The 26,532-nt window shown below is 40.8% G+C and overlaps 2 protein-coding genes across 9 annotated transcripts; both read right to left on the reverse strand.

Annotated features, from left to right (window-relative positions):
* Window positions 1-712: 712 nt before the first annotated feature.
* si:zfos-323e3.4 (volume-regulated anion channel subunit LRRC8C) lies at window positions 713-6,773 on the reverse strand. 3 transcript variants are annotated; one of them, XM_076885012.1, is made up of 4 exons: window positions 6,703-6,770; window positions 6,170-6,294; window positions 5,856-6,014; window positions 713-3,756 (listed from the first exon to the last, which is right to left on the reverse strand). In XM_076885012.1, exons 3-4 carry the CDS (start codon window positions 5,994-5,996, stop codon window positions 1,474-1,476), a joined length of 2,424 nt encoding a protein of 807 aa, XP_076741127.1. In that variant the 5' UTR covers window positions 5,997-6,014; window positions 6,170-6,294; window positions 6,703-6,770; the 3' UTR covers window positions 713-1,473. The 3 variants fall into 3 exon arrangements, with proteins under 3 accessions (XP_076741127.1, XP_076741129.1, XP_023010077.2); XM_076885014.1 differs by having other exon boundaries at window positions 6,170-6,255; window positions 6,703-6,758; XM_023154309.3 differs by lacking the exon at window positions 6,170-6,294 and having other exon boundaries at window positions 6,703-6,773.
* A 2,247-nt stretch (window positions 6,774-9,020) lies between these two features.
* Window positions 9,021-24,888, reverse strand: keap1b (kelch-like ECH-associated protein 1b). Of its 6 annotated transcripts, none has more exons than XM_004567870.6 (8): window positions 24,784-24,867; window positions 23,208-23,274; window positions 19,961-21,155; window positions 18,648-18,893; window positions 16,927-17,603; window positions 15,585-15,790; window positions 12,522-12,698; window positions 9,021-11,692 (listed from the first exon to the last, which is right to left on the reverse strand). In XM_004567870.6, the coding sequence occupies exons 3-8, from the start codon at window positions 20,264-20,266 to the stop codon at window positions 11,451-11,453; spliced, it is 1,854 nt and encodes a 617-aa protein (XP_004567927.2). In that variant the 5' UTR covers window positions 20,267-21,155; window positions 23,208-23,274; window positions 24,784-24,867; the 3' UTR covers window positions 9,021-11,450. The 6 variants fall into 6 exon arrangements, with proteins under 6 accessions (XP_004567927.2, XP_004567925.2, XP_076741130.1 ...); XM_004567868.6 differs by having other exon boundaries at window positions 23,208-23,334; window positions 24,784-24,857; XM_076885015.1 differs by lacking the exon at window positions 24,784-24,867 and adding an exon at window positions 23,991-24,417.
* Between the last annotated feature and the right edge of the window lie 1,644 nt (window positions 24,889-26,532).

A 26,532-nucleotide genomic window follows, 5' to 3' on the forward strand; every position in this document is an offset into this window, starting at 1 on the left:
GTGAGTGTGCTGATCGACACGAACATATTAAGAAGTCACACAAGCCAGAACATGACCGACTGCAGTTCGTTTGAGCAGTGGAAGCTGTTTCCAGGAAGCACCGGTTTTATGTGCGTCTGAACATGAGATGTGAATGGAGGAAACAATGGTGAAGGAAAAGTGCAGAATCCATTCATCTAAAGTTTTGCATAAAGGATGTTTGAAATTTTTTAAAAAGAAAGAAAAACAAGATTTGAAGTAAAAATATATCCAGTTTAAAGCATTTAAACAGATCAGCCTAGTCATCCAAGTTAGCAAGTTTCCATAGTTGCATGTTACGTGCCACAGCTTTTTAAAATTCTGCTGCCTGGACATCACCTCCAATTATCACCTGTATTATGCTGAAACATTAGTGGAAACAGCAGCCATTACCACTGGCACTCACATCATGCACAGTCATTGTTGTAGAGAGTGAACCTTTACCTTATATACCTCATACCACCCCAGTATGAGTTCACTCACTTCTCCATTTGACTGAATGTGTAAACAGAGATATGAACACCTTTTATCCAGCTACTGAAAGGCTTTTTCTCCCTCCACGTGTTTTGGAACTGAAACGGAGCAACATGAACCACCACACTGTAAGAAATGCATATTCACGCTGTGTAAACCCGTCAAGCAGGACACGGTTCAAAGGTCTATAGTAAACAAACGGAGGTGCAGTCCCAAAACATTTGAAGGTTAAGGCTTGTTCACTGTTTTATTTCTGTAAAATACTTATAGCTCTTATTTCATCCCCACATACAGTATTAATCTGATCTTGAATTACAACACTTTTTTTGTTCCACTTTACATTTCTGTGTCATCTACTGAAGTAAAAATCAAGTTTTGTAAAAATTAAATGTAGATGTGTTTTTACACATTTTAACTTAATAAAAAAAGATTCTATTTTCAGGACAACACATAAAAAACATTTTCAAAATGTGAAAATCAAAAAATATGAATCATTTCATTATGACTGCTTTTAAATAGAGTCTTTAAATCTTTTTTTAATGGATATGCAAAACTGGGACAATTAGGATTTCCACATTTGTCCACAGATGTGTTTTCCCTACTAGAAATACACAGTGTGGTTTAAGCTGCCTGGAGAAAGCGTGCGGGAGGCAGCCTTCATGATGTCCACTTAATGCAGTTTGCGGTTTGCATATGGCACAATTTGACATCACATGGACTTTGTGCTAGGCACCTGGTAGATTAAAGACCGTCTGATCCAACTGTGTTAGACCTTTGTGTTCTCACAAGCACCTCTTTAGGTCAGTCCTATGAAAGTCTTCAGCTTTAGAGTTACTGGTTCTCTTTTAGTGGTCAGCTGTGGTTTGGGTTTTCCTTTTGCTTCTCTCTGAAAAATATTTGGATCAAAAATGTTTTTTCAAGCTCACCCACCACTCTTTAATTAGAAAACACAAGTATGTGACGAACCTTAGCTCCACACACTCAGCTTTTATTTAACTTGCTTCTTACATCTGATGGCAGTTGATCCAGCAGGTTATCTTCTACTATCAGCCCACTCAGCAGGGGACAGTCCCCTATCTCCTGAGGTAAGTACTCCAGACGGTTTCCTTTAATATCCAGCCGGACCAGCTGGGCAAGGTTGGCTACTTTTGAGCTGAGGTGTGAAAGGCGGTTGTTACCAAGAATCAGCGTTTTTAGCCTTTTACAGGAGAACAGCTCTTCTGGCACTGTCTCTAAGGAGTTGAAAGCTGCGGAGAAGAACTGCAGGCTCTGCAGGATGTTCACTTCAGAAGGGAGCGAAGTGAGTTGATTGTGAGAGATGTCAAGGTGCCGGAGTTTGGTGCAGTAGAAGAGCCGAGAGGGAAGCTTTCCTAGCTTGTTCCAGCTAATGTCCAGTGTCTCCAAGGTATGCAGCTTAGATATATGTTCAGGGATGTATGAGATTTTATTGTGCCATAGCCGAAGTGTCACTAAATGCCTGCAGTGCTGTAAGCTCAGGATCTCCTCCACAGTAGTGAGTTTGTTTTCCTTCAGGTCCAGCTCCTGCAGATTGCTCAGGCTGAAGACAGCACTTGGGATGCGCTCCAACTCACAGCCCACTAATTCCAGTGAAACTAAGTTGGTTAACTTCTTCAGGATGCTTAAAGCCTGGACCCTGACACTTTCATTGTAGATACGCAAGCGCTGCAACTGGAACGCAACATCTCCTATGCTGGAGGGGATCTTTGTAAGTTTGGAGCGAAAAGTGAGGACCCTCAAAGCTCTAAGCTCTTTAAAGGAATCCAGAATGGGACTTTTGGACACCTCGTTGGTTAAAGGACCTTCCAGGTGGAGCTCTTCCAGGCAGTGTAAGGTGTACATCCACACAGGAACCTCTTCTAAATGCTCAAAGGTTAGATATAGAATCTTTAAATGTTCTCTCAGGTGGTTTAGGGCAGCAACTTGGAGCTTTGCGGGGCAGTAGACCATTGATAACTCCTGGAGAGACTCTAGCTTTGCTATACTAGCCGGTATGGTGACATTCTTCATCTGCTCGAGTTTGAGTGATTCCAGTTCGGGAATTTCAAAAACGGTTTCTGGAAGCCCTGGTAACATTAACAGGTGTAGCTCTAGACGGTTTCTGGTGTTCCTGGCTAGACGCGTGCGCAACTTTTTGTCAGTCCACTCGTAGTTTAGATTAAGCTGATGGAGGCGGCTCTCGCTGACTTCGGAAAGAAAGACAGCAAACCTTTTAGAATAAAGAGCATCATATTGGTCCACAAGATGCAGGAGGAAGGCAAAATCATTCTTCACATCAGGTATGTCATTAATTCCGGTCTCCAGTCTGACCTGCTCAAAGTAGTACTCCTTTAGAGGTCGATGGAAAAGCCAGTAGAGGGTATAGATACGCAGAAGTCCAAATACGGCCACAAAGCAGATATAGCAGTAGGCAAGCTTGGAGAAAAGATGTGCTTTGTTGTGGTTACAGCAATAGATATCAAAACCAGTCAGCTCAGGCGGAACCAAACACTGCACAACTATCTCAATGTTAGGTACCAGCAATGCGGTGTAAATAATAATCAAAAGAAAATGGATGACCTTTACTGACGTTTGCAGAACGTACATGTGGTACAAAATGTCTTTTTCCTCCACATGAGTTCGGAGCTTCTTCACCTTTTCAAATAGAGCTTTGGCTTGCTCTCCTTCCTTCTTATCCAACAAAGAGAGGGTAGACTTCGGTTCTGCACTTTTCTTTTCTTGATTAGACTTAACAGAGCAGGAGCGAAGAAGGCCCACAGTCTCCTCCTCATCGATTTGTCCTTCTGTGGAGCCTTTAGTCATAGTGTTCCTCCTCCAGTTGACTAGCTTCTCCTCGCCTCTTTCCTCAGAAACTTCACTCAGGGCTCTTGTGGTCCAGGGTGAGTCAAAGCACTTGTCAAGAATGTTGACAAAGAGATCAATTTTAGAAGATGTCCCAGGAAACTTGAACCAGAAGCTGCTTGTTACCATGAAGATTATGGTGTGGATAACCACGAGGTACGGAAAGTACTTTGCATACCAGTGAACAGACCTCTCATAGCAATAGTTGTTGACGAACACGTATTGATGAATGTCCAGATTGTTCTTCCGCCCAAACACCTCCACTATGATGGGGCTCGCCGGGGTCACCAGTGTGTTCTGCAACTTCTCATTGTCCCCATAACTGCTGATGTTGCTGCAGTCAATTGCTTTTGGTGTTGGACTGGTGAAGTGGCTTGGCAGGCATGCAATCTTGTCTTGGGTGAGCTATAAAAAAAAAAGAACATAATAATATCGTGATAAAAACAAAGCCCGGTTCACTTGTTGGTACTCAAGTATTTCTGACTTGAGAACAGCAAGGCCTAAACTAATCCGCTTGTTCTCACTCTCAGGCGTAACATAGTCACGATTTGTCAAATCCCGAGGAGTTCCTGAGGAAGGCGAAAGGTGACCTTCCGCATTCTTATGCTACGTGCCAGGTTATGGATGAAATCTAGCAGAATGATGCTCCCGCGGTAATACACGTTCCAGCCATGTATTCCAGCCCTAACCCTAACTCTATCCCTAACCTCAACCAGCATGTTAGATAGTGTTTTCCAAAGTGATTTAAGTAAAACAAACGCACACGTGTAGATTCATTCCAAACGGTTCTCATGTTTCCTCATTTTTCTGATCTTGTAATATAGGGACGTGATGGGTTCCCGGAAGTGTAATATACTGACAATTTATCACTTAGTGTATAATGCTACGCTTTGGGAGTGATGAACTAACAGGTTTCACCTTGCGCGTAAAGCCTAAATGCACAAGCTAAAAACTGCAGATGATAAAATCAGATAGGGGTTTAAAAATACACGAAATCCTCCGCCCTTTGATGCGTCATCAAACAGACGAGCAACAATCAGAAACTGGCTTATACGTTCCAAGCCATGACATCAGACATGACACTACTTGGAGGGATGATCCATTCCACCTCTTCATTTCAGAGTAAAAGTCACTATTAACATGCTGCTGTAGGAAAGCAAGAAAAATCCATCACCAAAGCAGAAGATTCCACTGTAGTGGAATATTTTCTTTATTGTTTTTTAACGAGATTTTGTGCTGCTGCAGATGTTAATGAGCACAGCGTGTCTAACAGCACTAAGTGAAAGGGAGATTTAATTCTGCCATTTCAATTTTTACATTTAATTGGATTACCTATGTCTGAAGAAGAAATCACAACACTAAAATCCACAATTAGAAAGTGCTTCGCAGTCTGGATAAAAACAGATGAAAGAATAAAAGTACATATTTATACTTACAAACACACAGTCTTTCATTCATTCCTACATACACACTTATGTATACACATATGAGAAGAACAAAAGGCCAAAAATAATTAATGGCTTTATTTATGGCCTTTTGTTATGAGTATTGACTAGTTTTTTGTTAGCAGCCTAGCTGCTGTATTCTAGGCCAATGGTAGACGGGCTAAAGCAGACTGAGAAATGCATGTGAAAAGTGAGTTAGTTATAACTAACTACTAACTACTATGTACTATGTACAAAAATTTCTTCATTACTGGTAGATTTTTAAGATATTTCGTAAATGAAAGAAACCAGACTGGATAAACTTTGAGTTGTGAAAATTTTGGTCGAAAATAGCAGATGATTTAATATTTTTAATTTAAAATTAAATGTGTGTGTTACACCATCCTTGTAAAGGTGGTGGTTATATGTTTAATTGCTTGGTTGAAATCCATAATTACTTTATAAATGTTACACTGACAGAAGTAATAAATAATAAATATTCTAATGAGTGTCAGACTATAGAGAACCCCTTTGGTTGCTGAATTATTTTCACACATTCAGTTTCGCCAAACAGACTGTGTAGATGGTGCAGCAATTCAGACAGCTTTGTGACCAATTCTTTTCATGAATGCGTCCCCTGTAATGCCCCTTTGTTGTTGGTGTCTACGCTTAAACAACAATTTAGTACAATTAGAGGAATAAACTGATGCTTCTGCTCTGAAAAACACAACAGTTAGAAAATCTGCAGTAAACAAGTTGTGATATTTGTATGTTATTATATCTGATTAGCGCTGACTACACTGTAGTCCCTTTGCTTTACTTTGGTGCTATTTTAATGTGACACAGAAATGATATTCATGTGATGAGAGACACACATTAAGCAGCCAGTTTGTGATCTGAATGTGCACAAAGTGGGTCAGGAGAAACAAGTTCTTTCAGCTGTAGTGCATGCATTTTTGCGTGACTGGGTGGCCAGATAATGCAGGAATTATCATGGCATCTACAATGAGACAGACAAGGTCAGCGATGACTTGGTTTTACTTTTTGAAAACTTATGGACACAAAGTGTAGACACCTTACCTGCAAAGTGCATCCAAAGACTCCAATCATGAGCATAGCAATGCACAGATACTCTGTGAAAACATCCCACCATGGCTTCAGGACCCTATACTTCGAGCTGGGCTCTGTGCCGAGGGATCTGAATTCACCCACTGGGATCATCCTGGCTGCTGCTCCACACTGATGAAAGGAGACGAAAGGAAAGGAACGAGTGGATTTGAGCAATGAAGCTGGAACAGGCTTTCAATGCAGAGAAGTCTCCAGAGAAAATCTTGTCAAAGGTTTTAAAGTTACATGACACAAAGAACACACATGAGCTTTGGCTGTTTATTGACCTTGAATGAATGGACGCTCCTCCTGCGCTCAAAGGGGGATTCAAACAGGATGAACTAGTCTGACAACAAAGAGAGTCTCTCTCTCTCTGGAAAGAATGGAAACAATTTTGTGTCCTGAAGCCCACCTTAATAGATAAACAGAGAAAGAAGGACAGAAGCTCCACTGTTTTATAACAATACTACTGCATCAAGACGAGATAAATAGCCTGTTCATTTGTGATGTGAGCTGTGCGCATTTGTGCACACACAGGTAACCAAATACAAATCATTGCAGCAGACTTCTGTCTGGCTAATTTCTTCTTAACATCGCTGCTTGTGTTAAATTTGAGGTAAAAGTGGCGTTTCTTGCGGCGTTGTCTTCATTTAACAGCGCAGGTAATTCGTGAACTTCCAAAGCTACTTCCTAAATCAAACGAGTATAACCTCGAGAACTTATCTCCCATTAAGTTTCCACTGAAGTTTGAAATTATCTCAGAAGTTTCACCCAACAGAGTAAAACAGAAGCAAGCGTCAGCAAGATTAATTTTACATACCTGCGCGCACACAGGATCCTCTGGTGTCCGGTGGCAGTGGCCAGAGTTTTTTCATCACTTTCAGAGGCGCTCACCGGTGTGAAGCTCGCGAGAAATCACGCGGCACAAACAAGCGAGGCTTTCAAAATAAAACCACTGTCAGCGAGCATGTTCAACGCATGTGAGCGCTGACTTTACAGAGGCACACTTCAAGTAATCTATACGTAGTTAATGTGATTACTGCAATTAGTGTATATTTGCGCCCCTAGCAATAATTTAAAATGAGGCTTTATATGAAATTAACCCATAAGACTCCAGACCCATTTTTACTTTCAGGAAAACTAGGAGAGAGTGAATGCTAAAACTTGAACAGAAGATTTCTTCAATGTGTAGAAGGTGAGTTAATAGATCAAAGTGTATAAGCGGACATTTCTTCACCTATCACAATACAAGATACCGGTCCTAACAATCAACAACCCATAAACCCATCAGAATGCAAGCACGTGGTCTGTTATCGTATGACTTTCAAATGATAAGAAGGCATGGTTATTAAATAATGCTCCTGGTCTCACGCAAGACAAAGCAGGAACAGCCTCCTTATTTTTCAGCCACACCTCGATTAGTGTTGCGTAACCTTGACATTTTTGTAAACTCATGCTGTGGTAATATTCGGGAGAAGAAGGGAAGAGAGGAAGTTACCGCAGTGACTTTCTTTCCGCCCAAACTGAATCACAAAGTTATCATCCTCCTGTGTTTGACGTGCATTTCTTATTACAATCTGACGTCGGGTGTTAAGCAGAAAAGTTTAGAGGCCTATTAACTGCTTAAATTTCCATCTGCAATATTTGAAAGATATTTTCTTCCAACGAGAAACTGATGACGCAACTGTATATCTTCAAAGATTCTTTTTTAAGTCTGTGTTTTTTAGGCCTGTGTTTGCCAAGTCTTAATACTCTTGTAAGCCCACACAATACTTCCCGGTAGTGTAAACAGTGGTCTACCTTATCCACCTGCTGGGTTTAGCCAGGAAATTAGATGTGTTGGGAGGTATCATGGGTGGTCGGTAAATGACATACCTGCTTTTGACTCACTGAAAAACACACTAGAAAGATCATAAAAATGAGACTTTGCACACTAGTATCTACACGCACACTTTATTAGGTGCATCTTGCTCATACTGGGCTGAAGCTCTTTTTGCCATGTCCTAATCCTTCATGGCATAGATTCAAAAACATTACTCAGGCATTTGGGTCCTTATTGATCACACCTTCACTGTCAGCTGCACGTCCATGATATGAATCTCCGGTTCCACCACATTCCAAAGATGCCTTATTAGATTGAGGTCTGGTGACTGCCGAGGCCATCAGAGAATTGCAAACTCATTGTCATTTTCAGGAAACTGGTTTGAGACTATTTAAGCTCAACATCCTACAGGTTATTCCACTAAAATCAGGATAATGTCGAAAATGGGTACACTTTGGTCATTAAGAGATGGACATGGTCAGAAAGAACGCATGGGTAGGATGTGGAGTTTAAATGATGCTCAGTTGGGGCTCAAAGTATACACTTCACCATCACGAGCAGCCTGAACATAAATAGAAAGCAGGATTGCTTGCTTACATGAGATTCTGACCCCACCACACAAATTTTGCAGCAGAAATTAAGAATCATCAGAGCAAGAGAGGAGAAATGATGTGGGTTTCTGCTCTTGTTCCCATCTGCTTCAACATTTCGCCTCTACTAAAGATACTCTTCTGCATATCTTGGTTGTAACAAGTGCTAAATTAGTTACTGCATCAACAAGTGTTTTTTCCTGCTAATTTGACATTTCCTCTTTTTTGCTGTATTCCGTGTAAACGCTAAAGGTGGTTGTGTTGGGGGATATCCCAGCACATCTGCAGTTTCTAAAAAAAAACTCGCCTGGCCCCAACAGCCACACCACATTCAGAGTCACTTAGAATCATCTTGATGACATTCACTTTGAACTTCAATAGGCCACGCAGACCATGTGTTCATGCCCGAATGTAGTGGGATGCTGACACGTGATCGTATGATTAGATAGTTGCATTAATAAGTAGTTAATCAGATGTACCTATCAAAGTGGGCAGGGAGCATCCATCTTTAGCAAAAAGCGTAAATTGGTAACTTTATTTTAGGGTAAATGTAGAAATAAAATACAAGAAGATATGAAGGCGCATTAGCTCCCTCTAGTGGCCACTAGTGATTTGAAAACAGCACAAATGAACGTAACATCAAGAATAAAAAACAGGAAAAAAAACAAACAAAACACACACAACCCAGCAACTATCAGAACTAAAATTATTACATGACTACAGCAGTGCAATAAACACATTTTAATTAACAGTGCATTACTGTACAGGGTAGGTCTTGCTTGGGGGGAGAAATGTACAAAGCAGATGCTTTTAAATATTTTCATCTCTAATCCAAACACTGGACAGGGGGGGAAAGGTCCCTTTCAAGGTGAAGCGTCGGTTTCTCTTTTTTTGTTTTATTTTTTTTGCGTTTTTTTTAAACAAACATCCAAAATCTGCATTAACAGGCATTCCTAGTTTGTTACAATGCATGCTAGTTATTAAAACACTACACCAGAGTCCAATTTAATACAAAGCTGATGTCAGTTTAGAGGAAGAAGAAAAATCACAAAGGACCTGAACAAATAAATAAAAAAGTGAGCTCTGAATTCCTGTACAAGACTTTGTAGAATATCAATGTACAAAACATCACTTAAAAACATTTGTAGCTTAAACCGCTGTTACAAATACATTTTTTAAGCAAGTTTCCCCCCCCCCCCCCCCCCCTTTTTTTTTTTTTTTTTAATCATTAGTATACAATATTTGAACACGAATGCACAAACATGGTCATTTGTGTCTGAGGTCTCAAGGATGTGAAAATCCAAAAAAAATTGTTTACTGCGCGCGGGAGGGTCTCATTTCTGTCTGCAAATAGTGAGATGTTTCAATTCAGGCCGTTTAAATGCTACAGTATTGATTCCTCTAAACACAGCCTAAACTAATTTCTTCATTCTGTTGGCGCTTTGCACACCGATCCCACTGGACGACAATCGTGGAGCCCGAGAAGAAGCATCGCTCAGTATTTTACTAAAGTTTCACATTTTATGCAATCAGTTAAAGAACACATTTGTTACTATGCAGACTCTTGTATCAACACTTGAATTTGTCACAGTGGGCCTCATGCAAGAACCACTTGCTTAAAGCAGATCCTTTCTACCATAATCTGAGATGACAATTTATACAATTTGGCAGGTGCATGCACATTTTCCCCCACACCCGTACAGCTGCATAATGACTGCAGTTGAAGGAACAGAAACTCAGCTGCCAGTTTATGATTATACACACTTAACTAGATGTAATGCTCTATAATATGACATCCTGCAATAAATCCTACCTTCATGAAGGTTGTAATTTCTGATTAAGTGGTTCCATAAAAAGGTGGTGATTCTGTGGAAGTGTTATGCACCAAAGTGACAGGCGTTTATTATTTTGCCCCAGTAAGATCACTAAAAGGCAACAAAACAGTAGAAACCCACTGTGAAAGCTGGATTTACTGCAGGACTGCTAGTTTTAGCCGTGCCTACCAAAATAAACCTGCAGCAGAGCCTCAGGTAGTCATGTAAGAAAGGCCAAAGTATTTCTTCTTGGAATCTAACAGCACACGTCATGGTTGGTGTTGCAGGCGAGGGATCACACCAACACCAAATGCCTCGCACAGGCCGTTTGTTCTTGGATTTAAAACTGGAACCACCTTGCCAGCTTGCTTGAAAACCCTCTTTTATATCACAGGTATATTCTTGTGTGTGATCCAGTAATCCAAAATGTTCTTGAAAATATTTAAGGTGGGATAAGAGCTCTGGAGCTGCAGAATCTGTCTTCAGCTTAGATCAACAACAACCGATTTAAATATCTTCCGCGTGCCTTCACAGGCGTCATACAGGATGTCCACTTTAAATAAAAATAGATTATTTGCAAAAAAATGAGTTCTAAACAGATGGTGAGTTTAAACATGTACATTACTACTAAAAATAACAGCAAATAACTGTCATATACAATAAACAGGAGGGAAATAATGGTTCCTGTGCTATATCAAAAACCTGTTACTACACAGTTTTTTTTGGACTGCTAGTACTGGATATATCCAACATCAGGAGCTTAAATTCTTCTTCTTTATTTATTTATGTATTCTTTTTTAATGTGCAGATTGTGATTTTGTAAAGAACTATTGGACTGAATTAAGATGGTCTGTATAAGCACGTCAAACAAGCTCTTGCATGAGGCCCACTGTACGATCTTCATCTTGTGGCTCTCTGGGTTAACACTAATTTCCACACAGTGACTCAGCCTGTGCCTTCCCACACAAGCACCTCAGGAGAATATACCGACATAGTGATAATGCCCACAGGCATTGTAATGGCACTTTGATTGCTGCCTACACACACACACACACACACACACACACACACGCTACGTTTTGTTTACATAATCGATCGCTTGAAGTATTTCCTTCACCTATCAGATTTAGTTTGCTCTTTAAATGCAATAAAGAGCCCCTGATGACTCATCGGGCCAGTAAAGTGACCTTTTTACTATGGAGCCCTTTACTTGAACTTTACAAATGATGATCTAGCTGAGGGCTTCAAATGCCGCGTTGGAGCACAAAGCTAGACTGTCTGGATCTTATAACGATACTCAATTTAAAGGACCAGTTTTCACAGGTCAGTTTTGAGATGCGTGTCAGTGTGTGGATCGGGTCCTGCTCAGATCTTCGCGTGCATTTGCCGAAGGGTCGGCCTTGCCACTGGTTCTTCCACCGTCACATGCCTGACACTGCAATAAATCCTTTTGGCAGGGCTCCATGGTGACAGCCACTCCCACGCCGCTGCGGCCTGAAGTCATGTGGGTCACCTCTGACCAAGTGTCCTGCTCTGGGTCGTAACACTCCACACTGTCGAGGAAAGTGCTGCCATCGTAACCTCCTGTAAGCACAGCACAGATCTGAGCTATGGATAACAAACACTAAGTGGAGTGAGTAAATAGGAGTTAGTTATTGCTACTGTGACTCATAAAAACTTAAATATTTACATTTTATAGTCACAAAAACTGAACAAGTTACCCAAGGTTAATCATGCCTTGCAAAATACATCTAAACACTTAACGGTTACACTACAAAGAGTTTTAATACGCAGACACATTAAAAAGAAAGCACACCCTGTTTCTAATTTTGACTTCCTAGGTAAACACAACATCACATGACATATTACACACTCTGGCATTATTTATTTAACACAAACTGAAACGCAGAAGCAGTGTGTGAAAACCAAAAAAACTAAATAAAAACAAACAAACAAACCTGCAAAGACGCAATTGAACAAACCACAAGACAACCGTCCATGGTGGTGAAGGCGTTATGATATGGGCATGTTTTACAGCCACAAGACCAAAGTACTGTTTACCAAAGTATTCTAGAGTCAAGTGTGAGGCCATCTGCCTGACAGCTGAAATTTGGCCAAAACGAGGTCATGCAACAGGCCAATGATCGCGAGAACAGTAGCAAAGCTACTAAAGAATGGCTGAAAAAGTAAACAATGAAGGTGTTGTAATATCCCAAAGTCCAAACCTCAACCTGAATGAAATGCTGTGGTGTGGTGCTCGTGACCTAAATGAGTACTGGCTCACACCCAATGATTGTAAATGTGGGAGGTGAACAAAATAATTGCATTGATATCGGTATAATAATTAAAACATATTTTGTAAATCAAATCGTTGCTTTTTTCTCAGCAGGCTTCTACGAGCTACATTACTCACCCAACACATAGATGCGTCCATGCAGCGCAGTGACTCCCAGAGCACTGCGTCTGTGCCTCATGGAGGCAGCAAAGCTCCACGTATCGGTTTCTACATCATAGCGCTCCACCGTGTTCAGCTGGTTGGTGCCGTCGTATCCGCCCATCACAAAGATCTGATTGCCAAGTGCACACACGCCTAAAAGAAAAGGTCAACTGTTTCATTTATTCAAACTAAATGTGGGCAGACACATGTAAGCACATGCCAGAACTGGCTGAAGAAAAGAGTAACGTCTACGCTACGGTCACAGGTAGCTTTGTTTTGACTGCCATCATAAAAAAAAGAAAAAAAAAAGGAAAATACAATTAAAACTCCAGGCCAACCATGTATTTAAGGACACACAAAGAAAGGCATACACACTCCCCACATAAGTGTTTTGTTTTTTCTTTAATGCGTTTCTTGATTAAGAAAAATCATTGCCTCTGCCAAGGAGGTTGTGTTTATTTTAACACTTGTGTGAGGGTTGTAAAATGTTACCAATCCATTCAAATTTGGCTTACATCCACCATGATCTTAAAAGGTCAACATAATGATTTATTTGCTTAAAAAAAAAAAAAAAAAAAAAAAAAGGAGAAAAAAGAAAAAGAAAAGAAAGAATCCTTATAACTTAGAAACTATGATCCTTACAAATAGGGCTGCACGATTAATCGTTAGAAAATCGCGATCTCAATTTATACTTATGTGCGATCTTATTTCCAAATGACAACAATTAAAAAAAAAAAGAAAAAAAAAAAGACGATGACTGTACCGCATTTTGATCCGGGACGTAATCTGCATGAAAACAAGCGCTCACTCTTCCTGCTCAACAAATGACAAGGGCGGAGCCTTATACCACGTGATACAGAAGCTGGCTGCTAAAATTGGCAGGGAAAAAACAACGGAGAGCACGTCAGGGATGACGAGAAAGTGACTGGAGAAAATCCGTCCCGGTCAACCACCCAAACATCAATAATGGGAACCTTATACAGCGCTTCCCTATACACGTCGAACTCCCGCAGGCACAAAGAAATTACGGAGGCTATCACTTATCACCTGACCAAAGATATGGCTCCCATCAACACTGTGCAAAACGAGGGATTTAGGAAAATGATCAACACTCTAGACAAACGCTACACAGCGCCGTCCCGCAACTATTTTTCTATTGTTGCACTACCTGCTCTATACACGCAGTGTCGAGGAACGGTGGAGATGGAATTTCAAGCAGTACAACATTTTGTGGCAACAACAAAATGTGAGACATTTGTTGTTTTTGTGTTTATTTATTGTTTTTATGTTCAGTCTCAATTGTTACGAAGTTGATGTGCAGTTAATAAGTGCAATAAATATTTATACTGGAAAAGAAAATCGTGAGAGAATCGTGATCTCAATTCTAAGCAAAAAAAAAAAAAATCGTGATTCTCATTTTATGCAAAATCGTGCAGCCCTACTTACAAATGTGGTGTGTCAACATATATGAAGTACCAGCATAAAGATTTTAATTATCATGTCAAATTTGACCTCTTCAAGGTCAACACACAGATCTGGAGGTCATAGAGCTATTTAAAACATTTAATCATATAAGGTATGATCAATGGAGATTTTAAAGATAAAATTTTCTTTGGACTTCTGACCTATGTTTTTATTGTCAACATTTAATTTCTACTGCACTACAAACATTATTTTTTTTAAGCAAATTGAAAACTAACGAAATCCAAAAAAAAAAATTAAAAATGAATGAATACAAAACACAATACTAATCCCTTAAAATTTAAATAGTGCCCAAATGGTGAGGTGCTTGGGTGGGGGGATTGTGCTCGGAGTGCTTCTTGTTTATTGACTCTGTGCAGAGACTGACAACATAGCAGATTTTGCCCACTGTAGCAAAGCCAAAATATCTCATGGACACCTTTATCCTATCACACACAGTTTAGAAGATGGATGCTGCCAGAGCAATGACACTCATTGGTTTGGGAAGTCCAGTTTCAAAACCTCAACCTGAGCATTTTTACCGTCTCCATCGGTATGTTTTGAAACCAGAAGTGAGGAGTTATCTCTGGATCTCTGTATGTTTGATTTAGTCTGAGCTGAAACTAGCGATTGAGCCTTAATAAGTCATGAGGAAAGTTCACTGAGATCACAGAAAAAAGTCGCTTAGGGCCATTTTCACTTAGATTTCTATTCAAATGGAAGTCTTTTTACAAACAGATACATGATTTACATGATATCGAAGTTTGACTGACCCACACAATCACTGAATTTCACACAGGTTTCAAGTAACAGCATTTGATTGTTAAAATATGAGAGTTTTTTGGTCACGGTTGACAGGACACGCTGTTCAAAACTGTGGACAGAGCGATAACCAGTGTTGACATGGTCAGACCTGTTACCAGTCGTTAACCCCAGATGCACGTTACAAAACACACCTTCTTCCTTTTATAACTTATCGCAGAAGTTAAAAAAGTAACACAAAACTAAGCTTACCAATTTGACAAAAGGGGCCACAGTCACGCTTCTGTTTATTTTACACCAAAATATGGAAAGTAGTAACAATAAGAGTACTAATAAGCATCCATACATAAAGACTTCCTGCCAAAGTCTTGGGTCTGTTCTCTAGATATGAGTAATAACTGCTGAGGTAACTAGTTTCTTCCCAGAGTCCAGTTGGATTTCACATCTCAAAGCTTGCCAAAAGACGTCAATAAAATGCCTAGATATTTTGGCTTCACTTTTTCCATATACACTCTACTGCAAGATTATTATAGGTTCTGTCTAATTTCTCAATTGTTTTTTCTTTTTTTTTGAGAAATGTTGCTTTTTACCTGAAATCTTTGTTTATTTGCTTTGCCTCACTATTAAGCTGCCCTTGCTGTCTGGTTTAAGTACTGCTTGGGTCTACCTAGCAAAAACAGGAAGGTCTGCAGGGGCAGGAAGTCTTGCAAATCTTTACAAATCACAGGTGGAAAACTGCACGGGCAGTTGTGTAAATTGATTGTTTTTCAGAAACGTTTTTCATCATTAGGAGGCAGCTTTACAATTCCTTCTTACCAGCTCCGGAGCGGACCGTGTTCATCGGAGCCATGGTCTTCCACTCATCCTTCTCAGGGTTGTAGCACTCACAGGAACTGAGCCGGTTGGCCCCGTCGAACCCCCCCACAGCGTAGAGCAGCCGGTTGATGACCGCCACACCCACACCGATACGTCGTGTTAACATCGGGGCTACCAGCTGCCACTGATCCTGTTCTGGATCATACCTGTGGAGAACCAACACAAACTAAGAAGGCTACATAGTTTGAAAAGAAAGTAATTATCGCTATATTTCCGAGCTTTAAATTCCCGTTTTCTTTTTGCCAACTAATAACATTAGTCAGTTTACTTATCGGGTTTCTAAATCGCAAATGTAACCAACTCTTGTAACTAATCATCCCAATGAATGAACCACTGCCAGGAGTCTGCTCCACAGATTCATTAGTTTCATTCCTCAGTATCTGTGGTTAGCCGTTGTGCTACAGTGCGTCATATGTGCTTTCGGATGTTACATGATTGTTCAGACTGGCTGGACATGTTCCTCTTTCACCGAGACTGTGGGCTACCTGCGTAAGATCTTCTATTTTAGGAACAAAGCCAACTTTTGGGTAAAGTTTCTGCCTTGAATTAAAATGTACGTAATCCCAGTTTTAAATGGGTAGCAGTGAAAAATCTGGGGCAGGTTTATGTCAAGGTTAGTCAGAGCAAGGCCAATACGGCACCTCGGATATTTCTCATGGGACTTGATGGGCTCTCCGCTTCCCTTTTTGTTATTATTTATTAAAAATGTATGTTGTTAAGTCACTGTTCATACCCAACACCAGAAAGCACCTAAACAAAGCTGCCGTTTCACAGGTGTGGATTAAAAGCTGCATCCGGCAGGATTATCTCAAGATGTTAAGCAATCTGAGAAAGAATGAGTATTAGTTCTTCTTGATCTGGTCATATAACAATGTTCGTACAAGCATTTCGTGCCAAGCTTAGATTGAGAGAGAAACAAAAGGTGTCTTGTTTCTCTTTTCAATTGTCACTAAGTTTAATATTACAAAAATATTTCCCTGTAGACTCAAACACCCTCACAGCAGCTTTGTGTGATCTAAAAATAAATTGCAGGAAGTAAAATGTTTCCAGGAAGTTACCCGATTACTTCTCTTGACAGACACAACCATAAGCCTTTCATTAAAATGACCTGTGCTGACCACATACTGTAATTGTTACTTAACTATTCAACCAGTAAAAGACTGCTGGTTTTCTTTCTACATTCAAACACACATAATTGATAAAAGAATAAATTCAAAATAGGCAGAATTGGTCTGTGTAATAAAAGTAATACCATCTTCCATTATTAGCCAACTTGACTTACCTTTCCACACTATTATGATGAATGCACCCATGTGATCCACCAACTGCATATACCATGCCATCGATGACCCCGACTCCGATTCGGTTCCTGGGCACGCTCATGGGTGCACACGGCAGCCAGCAGTTGTTCATAGGATTGTAACAGTCTAAAGCGTTTGAGTCCATGTTACCATCAGGCGCGTTGTTTCTTCCACCAACAGCATAGAAAAGCCCACTGATCACACAGGCGGCCAGGCCGCTTCGGGGTACCTGCAGGTCGGCAAGCCTCAGCCAGGTTCCCGTGCAAGGGTTGTAAGCCTCCAGGTAGCTGAGCGACTGACGGAAATAACCCCCTGCTGTGTAGATGAGCTGCGGCACCTTGGGAGTTCTGCAAGAAATCACTTTGGTGGGTTTGTGGAGGGTGAGGTCCTGGAAGATCTGAGCCAGGTAGTCTTTACACTGTGGGTCCCAGTCCAGAGACTGAAGCTGGGTCTGCAGGAAGTTGGGGGTGAGGGAATGGCAGCGGACAGCCTGGAGTAAGGCTTGGACGTACGGTCGCCTGTTCTCCCGGTCATATCGCACCCAGGCCACGCATGCCTGGAAGACTTCGGACTCACAGCGCACGTTGAGCTCGTCGCGGCTGATCAGGTTGACCAGCTGGCAGTGGGACAAGTTGAAGAATTCCTCTTGGGTTGCTACCTGGAAAGCAGGAGTACAGATTTAAAGTAACTTTTTATGATACACGTGTTGTTAAAGAATAAAGTACCTGGTGTGAGTAATTACAACAACTGGAAAGATTTTTCAAACAACTGATTAATATTTCTGAGCTAAAAGTTTCCAGACAGCTAATGACAGCTGCATAAGTCCAAAATCCAGACATATATGACTGAATGGAATCTAGACCAGCAGCAAATTCTCATCTAATTTTCTTACCTAAAGTAACTGCTGGATCAATTAAACTGTGCACAGTCTGTTCCAAATACAAACAGATTTATTTTAAATTATGGATCAATCATGTAATCTTTATCAGTTGGTTTTTGCTTATTTTGATCAATTATAACATAACGGTGAGGACAAAACAAACTCTTGCAACAAATAATCTCTTTCTAACAAAGGAAAACTGGTTTCCTACCCTGACAGCCACAATATATTTAAAAAGTCAAATCTCTGGTGAGCAGGCATGTATTGAATATTATACCATTTATAGGTTTTAACCTCACAGACAGACATGTGACACGTCTTTGTCATAAGCTGGACCTACCCTTGATCTTATCTCCTTATGAGGGAGAAATATTAACTGTCCTTTCATTTCTTGTACTGTGTTGTATCATCATCTTTTGCAGTCAGTTATGCTTCAGCCACCAGTAAACCCACATAGATACTCACAAGTCATCGTGACTCATAGCTTGAATTCTCTTGGCCTTCTTGTGAAGAGAATTCAAGCTATGAGTCTGCCAGTGGACTCATAGCTTGAACCCACCAGAAGAAACCACAATGCAGCAAGTGAAACATTGTTTACTCAGACCTCAAAACACTTTACACACAGATTTCCTGCCCCAAAAACTTGAACAGATTTGTAGAATGTTTAATTCTTGATATCTAAGTTACAAAATCATTACTTAAGCGCCACAAATTAGGAAAAAACAATTACAAGGAGTGGCTCCAACTTCATGTGCAGCCCAACAATGCAGTTCAGTGATTCTAACGAAAATGCTTTCATTCGAGATGCTATTTAAGCCTTACCTGGCTGAAGTTCATGTAGATGTATTCTCTGGCCTTCTGGTGGAGCTCTGTGCAACCGATCTGCTCTGCAAAGCTGGCAATGCCAATAGCGTTGCTGGGGTCAAGCTGCTGGACGAGGAAATCACAGCAGGCCTTGACCACGCTGTCTATCTGGTACATGACAGCACCATTCATCACATGGATGACACACTTCTCACCCACAGAGATGCTGGCTGTGTAGGCAAACTCTATCAGTCTGTCCATTACCTGAAATGGTGAAAAGACACAACGTAAGGGGTTGGACTGTGGGAGGTCAGTGCACAGATGAGAAAATTAGAGCGAGAGAAGCTGGAGAGAAAAATTATTTAATGCTATGCTAAATTCTGGAAGGAAGGAACCCAGATTAGCATCTCACAAGCTATCACGTCATAGATATTGTTTCGATCACACTCTATGTGAGCTCAGTAAACACCCAACGCAAGTAAAGGAAGTCAAGATAAAACTGTTTAGCCACTGTGCATACCTGTTTTACAGAGAGAGAGCTTACTTTTTAAAAAGGTGGAACTTCAGTCCTGAGTACCATAGAAAAATATTTATGCACTTTTACATATGACTCATAATTACTTTGAACATATTATTTGCTCATGGAAAAAAAGATTTAAAAAAAAAAGAGAGAAATGCACTCAATCCATGGGTACACACATTTTCCGAATATAAATTACATGTATTGTAAAAATGTTTTAAGCACTTCAGATAAAGACATTAACAATCATAAAGTGTGATGTAGAAAATGTAAAATCCAAATATGCAGTCATATAGCAACAAGGAGGAGTCCTACAGAGCAACTAAAAAGGGCAGGCATCGTAGCAAACCCTCCAAGATGCTTGGAATAACCCATTTGGTTAATAATCAGTGTGATGTAAGGCTGATATTCATTTAGTTTTGACTTTTAATTGCACTTGTACAAAGATAAATGATAAAGAAAAACAGTGGATGGTGTTATCTATAAAGGTATGATCATCTGAGTATGGTTTTAAAGCAATTCTGACTTTCTGTTTCACTTTAAAGCAGTGCAGGATTTTTGTGGGAGTGGAGCCATTTTTTTCTAACAATGCTGGAAAAGCCCATTGTGGTATACAGCTTGGTTTTAAAGTTACAATTCCCATACATACTGGATTTTCCTTGTAATAATGTGAGGCCGGTTTATGCTGAAAGAGGAGTAACTCGATTCCCATTTAGTTATTCGGAAGTCAACAAATAAACACAATACTACAGCTACATTTAAATGAGTACAAATCAAACAAAACATTCAGGCAAGGATAAAACAGACTAACCTTGGGGTGAATTCCTTCGATGGGCACCAACTCCATACCGCACTCCTTCAGGCCGTTGGTGAACATGGCCCTGAAGACCGGGGACGAGGAGGCCAACACCACCTTGTGAGCCACAAAGTCCACCGCCTCCAGGTCCTTGTAGCGCACGCGTAGCGTGACGTCGCACAGCTGCCGCTCCAGCCGCAGCTCGTTCATGATGGCGAAGGCGGCTGACGTGTGGCTCTCGAGCGTGTAGCTGAAGACGCGGTGACCATTGCGCGTGGACGGAGTCACCAGCGCTTTGTATTCTGTCAAACACTCCGTCATTTCCTACCCTTTCTCCTCCTCTTTGGTCGCCTTCTCAAGAACAGTGGACGGCGTTATGGGGCATCCTTGCACCACATGCAGGCATGGGTCGAAATAAAAGAATTTAATTTGAGGAATTTGGTAGACAGCCAAACAGAAAGCTCCAGGCCCTCCTGACTTTTCTATGAGTAAAAGAGTTATGTCTGGTTTATGAAAAACATGGGGATTTCCTTGCTATGTTCAGTACTTCAGTCCAGCCATTCGCCCCATTATGGCATTACTAGAGCGTTGAATGCAAGGCTGCCACTCATGGCTGCATGTACTAATATATGCTGCAGTTCCAACATAATTAAAATGCCTTGAATTAAGGGTCCCTCTGGTTTTGTTTGAAGGTTAACTTTTCAGAGAAAGAGTTAGAGAATAGCAGGCAAAGTAAGAACTGCTCCAGACTCAGATCAGTTGTTTGTGTTGGCAACACAGTTGCTTTCCTTTCCACTTCTCTATTATTTCAGCAGAAACGTATTAATCATACCCAGCAATATAAACAGTCAGTTTGCAGTACGTCTCTGTTATCTTGTCTTCCTCTGAGCCTTCTAATCAAATATATTTTGACTGCTCAAAAAGTCTTCAATCAAACAACTCAAGAGCTGTGCCAGATTCACAAACTGTGCAGATCAATCTTGCACAGTGATAAAAAAATAAAATAAAATCTATTGCTTTGTTACAAAAAGTAATAATCAAAGCTGTCTTCAAAAGAGCTATTCAGAGTCCGAGACTCTAGGTGAGGCAGTTGAGCCTTTAGGAATGAAGTGGTAGCGGTGTTTCGTTGTTTTCTCTGGAGAAGCCTTCCTTGAGGATGCCCACCTATTTGTTTGTTTACTTACTAAGAAGCAGTTGGTTCAGCTGACAGCTGGGGAGAGAAAGAGAGAGAGCATGTGTTTGTTTCATACTGATAAACTCTGCTTCTCTGCTCGGTCTACATACGTACATCAATGCCTTGCATAGCGAGTGATTCAGCACTATTCTTTACCTATGAACTCATACAACAAAACTTTATCAATGCAGTGACACATAATTCTCTGTCATTCTTCCTCATGCACTCCACTTACAGTCAAGGCTTTGTCTTTGTAACGATGACTATGCAGCTCATTAAAAAAACAAAAAACAAAAACCATCTTCTGCTTTTATGAGTCCCAAACTCTAGTTCTCTCTATCAGTCGCCAATACTGATGCACAGATCCAGTTTTGTTTTGTACCCCAGTTCTGATACGACACGATTACCTCAACTCAACATACAATAATAAGGTATGTGTTGGTACTGGGTACCAATCCAGGAACAGTGTTTATTTAATACACTGTATTTGAGTAACGAAAAATACTTATCAGGCTTGATTTAAAACATTGCTTTACTAATTCTGTTTGCAATCCAAGACAATTTAAAAAACAAAGGGAGTACTACAATAGCTGTAAGGGCTTATCCAACAGGTGCTCTTAAGTAGGGCAGATGCAAAGTCAGGCTACGTCCACACTAATGTGTTTTGAAAACGCAGCATTTTCTCTCCGCTTTGACCTCCCGTCCACACTGAGACGGCGTTTTCCTCAAGAAAAAACGCAGCATTTTGAAAATGCTCTCGAAAACACATACATTTCAAAACGGAGCTGTCCCGTCGCAGTGTGGACACTCGAAAACGCAGACTTTCTAAAACGATGACGCATTTTAGTCATGTGATGCAGTCATGTGAGCAATTAAACAAAGATAGCCGAGTGCATTATACAGCAGTTGTTTTGATTGCTCTCAACTTTGACAGCCCTAAAAAAGATTAATATCAGTTTGTACATGCTCCGGATAGCTTTTCTTCAAATTCTTTAGTTCTCACTTGCTTTTGCGTGAAAATGACTGAAAATGCTAGTGTGGACGCCGTTTTCAAATCTATCCGGGCTAGTGTGGACGTAGCCTAATGCGTTTTCATTTGTCATGATAGTTTCTCCTTATCTGGCATCGCTTCACACACAGGTAGTGTGCACAGCTGATAAAAGACAGGGTGAAGTGAAACACGCAAAAGAAAAACTGTTGGTGAGGAACTCAAGTGCCTGGAATCCTACCTATTACTTTCAGTACTTTTAAAAGTAAAAAACGTCCACATAGAGAGGCTAACAATATAAGCAAAACAGCAAGTAAGTGTAAGTGAGTGTGTAAGCAGCAGCTAGGGAGTGCTGCTCATTTTGAAGGACAACGCCGTGACTTAAATTAGGCTTTAATTTAACAGGCCAGCATGAGTAAGTGTGCTCTTGCTCTGCCCTGTTGCCAATCCACTGGGGGTTTGAACAGAGGGAACAGTTTGTTCAAACCAACAGCAGAATCCAAGTACATCCATTGCAGCATCTTCCAGACATGTTTAAACCAAATTAGGCTAAGAAAACAAAACAATCTTTTAATCAGAGTCAAGAGGTACTTTTATCGGAGTAATCCAGGAGGAGGAGAGGGCTCTGGCTCTGCAGACTGGCTTACAAACAAATACTTCTACAGGTAATATGTGGGATCAGATCCACTACGTTGAACCCATTAAGTTGAAAATTTAATGCCTTCATTTTTATTCCAATCCCACTTCTTCTTTTCAGAATATGAACTGCCTGCAACATTGACGTACAATACAAGAAACATGTGGTTAATGTCTGTTTGGAGCCCTCTGATCAGGAAGAGTCTGAATTACTCAGCAACAATGCTGCTGTGAGGGTTCAGTTATATAACAAAGCACCCGTGAGTTGTGTATACACACCAACACAAACACACACACACACACTGATCGTTACGTGAAGCATTGATAAAAGGACGCAAAACAAAAGGCCAGGTTCTATGACCTTGTAGCTTTCCAATCTGCAAATAGGTTACCGTGTTCTTTGCAATCATTAAAGATTAAGGGGGAAAAAAACCCAAACTCAGTTTGAGAGTTTTTCATCTTACCAACAAATGGGAACACGTCAGTGACCATGATGGAACTCGTCATGAGGAAGTCAGCCAGTGAAGCTCGCTGTAATATGAAACACACCGCGATTCACATTTACTGCTGTGCCTCCCCCCTTCCAGGATTCTGGGTGAAATAGTTTCACAGGAGAACATATTGCTCAACTCGCCCACTTTCCACAGCAGAAGAAACGACTCACTGACAAACAAGCTCTCCAAGTCCCACACTATACCTGCTGCATTTCTCTGACATTTCATCAATAATAAAAACACGTTTTTGGGTATGATGAATGCGACAGGTATAACTGGGTCCAAGCCACTCTAAAGACAGTATCTGTTGTTGAATCAATCAATTGATGAATCAGCTGACAAACACTGCACATATTATGATAACATTTATTGTTAAGACATTTTATAACCTACACATGTGGGAAATCCTGAAATTTCACATGCCATAAGCCAAATGACTCCTAGCAAACATCTGGAGGGTTATACTCCTCTAACATGAAAAAACTTGTTCATTACAGGTTCTAGAAGTGCAATTAAACTGTCACTCGACGGTGACACTAAACAAGGAAGTTTCAAGGAGTTGGCAGCAGTAAATCCTTACTAAAGGACGAACTCAAACAGAAACTGAAAATGTCCAGTATACATCTTTAAAAGACGAACGTGAACGATAAACCAGCGATTTATGCTGATGCTGCTAAAAATCTTCCACTGCAACCCTAATCTTGACAAGAAAGTTGGCTCATCAACAGCACAGTAATAAAGATGCACACTCACCCCTGACAGAGACCCCGCACGTCGGTTTGCGTGCCACCCTTCAGGCCTACAGGTCTTGGGTGTCTTACAACAACTGGAGGGACTCTACAAGTTTAACAGTTTGATCTGAGCTACACCTACAGCTGTGTCAGCGATTTTTATTTTATTTTGTGCTACAAAGCCAGCAAACGCAATCGAGCCAGAAGTGAAACAAACACAAGTACAGAGTCCAGCGCGTTTCTCGGGCATTTTGGCAACCAGCTCTCTTCGGTGACTCATCGTGAACTCTTCACCGAGCAAACAGTGGAACTGGATGTACCAAAACATGACCCAGAAGTGAAGCCAGTCCTTTACATAAACCCTGATGGACTTGGATTTCCGCGCCATTTACCTGACATGAAGAGCACACAAAAAGCCACCGTGTGTCCTCTACGAGGATCATTTCTGAGCTTGCGTTTGTAAAACAAAAATAATCCACAGACCTGGCATGCAAAGGTAGAGGAGAGCAAGAAAAATCGGCTGCAGGTTTCTGGTGGGTTTGCAACGACGGTGAACTCAGAAGGTCTCACGATGAAAGAGCCGTAATCCCCATCAAAACAACAAGTCAAACGTTTCGGAAACAGAGCTGACAGCAAAATAGGCTCCTAATAATAGACAGTAGAGTAACGGCTGTGAGCCGAGCTCGTAACAAACGTGCTAACAAAGCGGTATCAAAATATATTCTTGCTAACCCGCCCGCACAAAATCCAGATATGTCCAAACAACTGACATTAATCACTAATGGCTCCTTAAATTTGGAATAACAGAGAATTACCGTAGTCTAGAACAATTCCTCCATCGCGGTCTGCCGAGCCCCGAGCCACACAGAAAGGAGGGGAAAGCTGTAACTCAGCGTGACTAAGCATTGTACCGGCCTCATCTCGCCTTCACAATAAGAGCTCGCCACCAAAGCGTTGGCCCGCCTCTGTTTATTACTAATGGCAGACAAACGCTCCCCGTGGGAGGGGGCTTTTATTGAGAAGGAATTCTTAAAACGAAGGAAAAGCTGGGCCAATTTTTGGCAGGGAGCCAAAAACTGCAGCATTAACGTCAATCAAAATCTGTTATAAATACCATATAGAGGATAAAACTGCAAAACAGGTACTTATTTTAGCAACTTAAAAAGGGATCTCATTATGAGAAAATAACTAGAATAATGCAGTAACACTGCTTTAAAACTGTATGAGTAATTGTTGAAACCCCAGCAGGAAATTACTAAACTGGCATTGTTTAACGATCACTATGTTGCTCAGACATAATGGTGTGTGCTCTAGAGACATGGTTATAATGTTCCTGCAGTTCTGCTTTAAAACATGAATGACTCCTACATAGCACAGGAGCTTGGGAGGAATCTGTTTGCAGTGCTGACACACCACTAAGGTTTTTTTCCCCTCCTTCCAAAACACGTAATTCAGGTCACAGAATTTGATGTTCTGCCTAAAAGCCAAAAGGTGGCACCAAAAGCTAACTGTGAGACTGCAAGCATAAACATTCACTTTTGAGTTTACTCCCGTGGAACGAGCTGCCATAATATAACCAAGACATTTAAGCCCTGTTGCTCTGCAACCACAGTTCACCACTCATCACATCAAGCAGTCCATGATAACATTCCATCTATACACCTTAACGCTGAAAGGACTGGCAAATCCTAGATATGAAATGACAAGTCATGATTCATACACCACTTAGAGTTTCCCCCAAGACTCTGTTGTGTGTCTGCGTAAAGATCCAATCAGAGGAAAAAGCTGAAGTAAGCCTTGAGGCACCAAACTGCTCTTCTAGATGGATGCTTCCTATACACCGATAGTCCAAGTGTTGGTTAAGAGTGCACTCACACTTGGACTATCAGTTCCCCAGCTCTGTAATTTCCCAAATTCTGCTAGAGCAAGGAAAAGTACAGGTTTTTCATTTGTGCCTGTGGCATCAAGGGACTATCAAGGGTCTTAACTTATAACAGCTGAGTTTGTTGCAGCAGAATGGAAGCCAGAGTACAGGAAAGATTCTCTGACTTGTTGACCTCTGCCAGGAGGCACAGTTCTCATGGATAGAGCAAACATCTGGAGGAACACCTGCACTGTACAAATCATATCAGAGTTATTCTAGCACCATCAGGAAGGGCTTATGTCTATAGGCCACAGAAAGTAAAAATCACAAGAACATATCTGCTATCTATCACACTAGGCATGCTTTGCATTGTTGACATTTTTTAACAGTGGCCTGACAAAAAAAAACAACAACTGAAAAACAAGTGAAGAACTTAACAGCTTCTTTTAGCTTCATGCAAATCAACCAACAGTCTTTACCAGATTTGCATGTTAGCATTAAAAACCATGTCTTCATAACTGTAACTTTGGCAGTATTATAAGACAAATGTAGACATAAATGCAGGCACTAAACAGTTTTCTTGCTATAGGAGCTAAATTAGCTGGATACATAACAGCTGTGTAATTTTTCCTTATTTTAACTATAGTCGATGTGAAGGGCCAGTGAGAGTGAGGCGATAGTCATTCTTAATCACTGGTTG

Source organism: Maylandia zebra, linkage group LG6 (assembly GCF_041146795.1).
Source record: "Maylandia zebra isolate NMK-2024a linkage group LG6, Mzebra_GT3a, whole genome shotgun sequence".
Lineage (NCBI taxonomy): Eukaryota > Metazoa > Chordata > Actinopteri > Cichliformes > Cichlidae > Maylandia > Maylandia zebra.